Source organism: Lygodium microphyllum, chromosome 15, assembly GCF_053477565.2.
Source record: "Lygodium microphyllum isolate KBCC chromosome 15, Lygodium_microphyllum_v1.1.10, whole genome shotgun sequence".
Lineage (NCBI taxonomy): Eukaryota > Viridiplantae > Streptophyta > Polypodiopsida > Schizaeales > Lygodiaceae > Lygodium > Lygodium microphyllum.
Window position 1 is genome coordinate 136,397,122 of NC_141149.1, and position 4,084 is coordinate 136,401,205.

General features: G+C 46.6%; 1 protein-coding gene across 1 annotated transcript; it reads left to right on the top strand.

The window, feature by feature from the left end:
- The first annotated feature begins 413 nt into the window (after window positions 1-413).
- Window positions 414-3,476, top strand: LOC148025118 (pentatricopeptide repeat-containing protein At5g27110-like). Its single transcript, XM_087694831.1, has one exon. It carries the CDS (start codon window positions 623-625, stop codon window positions 3,227-3,229), a length of 2,607 nt encoding a protein of 868 aa, XP_087550957.1. The 5' UTR covers window positions 414-622; the 3' UTR covers window positions 3,230-3,476.
- The last annotated feature ends 608 nt before the right edge of the window (window positions 3,477-4,084 follow it).

The window sequence follows — 4,084 nt, forward strand, 5'->3', positions numbered from 1 at the left end:
CCCCTACACCACATGGCAGTTTTCTTGACCTCCATGGCTTGTTACCGTAAATAAATTTCTACTTCATCTAGGCTTCAATTGTTGGCGAGCTTTGCTAAATGTTTGAGAACGATTTTTGCCCAACTAAGCTCCTCCCTTTCCCTGTCACAAAGCCAGATGCCTTGGAGCTTGATGCATTGGTGCATATTATGCATAAACCTTTCCCATGGGTCACCGGGGTGTTAATGACCCCCTCTGTAAGGATCTCTATATAGCCCTCGACCATGTAGCTAAATTCAATTTGTGTAGCATGTAGTGTTAGCCACCAATGGCTTATTAAGACAGCCAACTTTGGTATTTCTTAGTTCCCAATTAGAACGGTTCACAAGCAAGGTTTGGATTTCATAATGTCACAAGCCAAGTTCTTGCAACTTTATCAAACGCTCGAACAGCCTTAATCCGGAGCTCTGTTCCTTTTCGTTTCTTGTTGGAGGGCTTAGGGTTTAAGTAGTTTAGGCGAGGACTGTCCAGCAGCAATGGTGTTTGGGGCCCTTAAACACAGCAGGTAAAGGGAACAGGCTGCTTCTCTGTATCGTCCCTCCCTCGCTGCCGCAGGCTCCATTCCCTCGTTGCTCCCCCGGCGATGGCGTTCCGTTGCCAGTCTCGCGCATCTCAGGCCATGGCCCTGTGGAGAAAGCACCTCTCCAGAGCTCACCTTCTCCCAAGATCAGCTGCCATGTCCACCAGCACCTTCTCCATGGACGACTTCCCTCCCCCCTCTGCACCCCTGCCGCGGCCCCGATCCTTCTACTCCAACAAGCGCTCCAGCCTCTCGCGCCGGCTGGCCGCCCGTGAGATGCCCGACGAGCTCGCAGACTTCCATGGTCTCGCCAACTCCACCTTTGCCGAAGTCTTGGAACGGCTTGACCGCCTCGACAACATTGGCCTCAAGCCGCATCCAGGCACATATGCTGCGCTCCTGCAGAGCGCCGGCAACAGAGTCACCCTCGAGAATGGGAAGCTCGTTGCCGATCACATTGTGAGGTATAAGTTTGACAGTGACAAGGCCCTCGTGGGCCTCATCCTCCAGATGTATCGCAGGTGCAAGTCCGTTGAGGGTGCAAGGGAGTGGTTTGATAAGATGGAGGTTAATAATGAAAAGAAGAACCTGTACATGTGGAACTGCATGCTCGGAACTTATTGTCAGCATGGAAGACGAGCCGAAGCACTGGAATTCTTTGAGCTCATGAAGAAGGAAAGGATGGCCACTGAAAAAGAAGCATATCTTGCCCTAGCTGCTGTTGTCTCTGGTAGGGAAAACATACGTGATGGCAGATGGGTCCATGCTCACATTGTGAAGTCTCCATACAAATGGGACTCTGAAGTTGGGATAGAGTTGGTTCGAATGTACGGTAGATGTGCGGATGTGCCTAATGCCAGGAAGATGTTCCGGATATTATCAGACCGAAATCTTAGTGCCTGGCATGCGATGAAATCAGCCCTTGCCCGAAATGAGTACTATGCGGAGGCTGCAAGTATGTTTGACGTGATGCTGGAGCAAGACGAAGTGCCAGACAGTGCAGTCATGTCTGGTGTCATTTTAGCATGTGCTAATGGGGGCTTCTTGCTTAACGGCATGAAAATTCACTCCCGCCTTCCCAAACAGACCTTGGAAAGTGACAAAAAGGTTTTGACTAGCCTCATCAATCTGTATGGTAAGTGTGGATATTTGCAGGAAGCAGAGAGGATATTTGATGAGATTAAGGAGAAGGATGTTATTGCATGGAATACGCTACTGAAAGTGTATGCTGAGCAAGGTCATCCAAAAAAGGTCCTTGAAGTCCTAGAAAAGATGACCAGTCAGGGACTAACTCCTAATAGAGTTACACTTATCTGTGGTCTCTCTGCATGTGCCAGTTTGGCAGATCTGTCAGAGGGTAACACTATTCATTCTCAAGTTTCCAGCATCGGACTTGACTCGGACCCTGGTGTGGCTACTGCTCTTATTCATATGTTTGGCAAATGTGGCAGTATGGAAGAAGCACGGGAAGTTTTCGATAAACTAACTGAGCGGGGTCCAAGTATCTGGAATGCCATGCTTGTTGCTTATGCACAAAATGGTCACCTTGAGGAGGCCCTTAAGCTGTTTGAACAGATGCAAAATGATGGATTGGTACCAGATGGTACTGCACGTACAAGCATTGTTTCAGCTTGTGGGCAGAGTAGTCCAGAGCTTGCTTATGCTCTGTTTGAAAAGTTGCCAGAAAAAGGCCTGACAGATTTTAACACTATGATTGCTACTTATGTGCAACATGGCCAAGGCCCACAGGCTTTAGGATTATTCAACCAAATGCAACAACCAGAAGTTGCTCCAGATAGAGAGACATTTCTAAATATCCTGTCTGCTTGTGATAACCCATCTGCTCTAGCAGAATTGAAGAACATACACCTTTCCTTGTCACAGTCTGGACTTGACTCTGACAGTGACATCGCCGTTGCTCTTTTAAAAGCATATGGAAAGTGTGGCAATGTTGAAGAGGCACGAGGGGCTTTTGATAGAAGCTCAGCTCGAACCTTGCATTTATGGAACAGTATCATTGCGGTCTATGTGTCCAATGGAAAGGCCAGAGAAGCTTTTGAACTTTATTCTGAATTGCAGAAAGATGGACTGGTTCCAGACAAGGTGACATTTATCAATGTCCTTTCATCATGCTCTACTTTGGATGAAGGGAAACAGGTCTATGAAGTGATTGTACAACATGGACTTGAGTTGGATATAGATGTTGCAGATGCAGCTGTCTGCATGTATGGAAAACTTGGGGACCTAGATGGTGCTAAAAGGGCATTTGACAGTGCATTAAAGCCAAATACTCTTTTATTGGCTTCTTCAATTGCTGCCCATGCCCGGAATGGTCAAGAACACGAGGCTTTGGACCTGCACAAAAAATTACAGGGAGAAGGCATGCTTTCTGACAAAGTCTCTTATTCTGACATCCTTACTGCATTTAACTGTGATGTGTTGGCAGAAGAAAAGCGGTATCAGTTGCTGCTGATCAATAAAAGGTGTGGCATTTTACCTGCAGCACAGCATTTCAGTGTCCTAAAGGATCTACTTGGAACCAGTGGACAGTTAAATGAGCTTGAAGACTTGGTCTATCATGTACCCTATGTACCTCCCAACATTACCTACTCGAAGTTGACAGAAGAAAACAAGTTCAGCTTCAACTTCCACTATGGTTTCAGCCAGTAGTGCTATCACATTGCATGCTATTGTTGCGAACCTATAATGTGTCTGGAAGGACAGATTTTCCTGTGAATGTCCTGGAGAGGAGTGACTGCCTCGCGTAGGTGCAAAGCAATTTTTATGGGTTAGTTTTGACTGCAACAAAAATGTATACAATATTTTAGGAACAAAATCCTAGCTAATGAATTTTTTATTGCATGTCTACTTTTAACTGCTACAGAAGTATTACAATTGGGAGGACTCTGTGATTACTGAGCGGTTTTGTACCTTTAGTATCATTGCATGTTCTGTGAGAGAGAGAGAGAGAGAGAGAGTGAGATATGACAGGGTTATTTTTGATTGTAACCAGAAAATGAGAGTTTTGGTGGATAAGTAAAGTTTATGTTTTCCATCAACTTTGCATGTTCTACACTGCAATGCTCTTTATGATCCCCCCCCCCCCCCCCGGTGAGTGTGCGGGTGGACTAGAGGGGGGTGTGATAGGAGTTGGAAGGCAGTGGGTTCAAATATTTTCCCCTCTTGGGGACTGAAGGACGGGTGTGTGGGTGGGCTAGAGGGGTGTGTGATAGGAGTTGGGAGGCAGTGGGTTCAAATATGTTCCCCTCTTGGGGACTTGAGGATTGTCCAAGCTAGAGGGTGAGAGAGGCCATAGGCACTGAATTGAGTTGCTAAGGGGTCAAAACTGCTTAGTGCGTCATGAGGCTGAAAGTCAATAAGAACTCACCCAAGACACTCCAATGTCTCGTTGTGGTTCAAAGCTTGTAAAGTAAGCCGATAGACATTGATGAGGTGGGCTCAATTTCTCCGTTTTGGGGGACCAAGATATTGTCGAGGTAAAAGGGTGAGAGGTCACAGGCACTG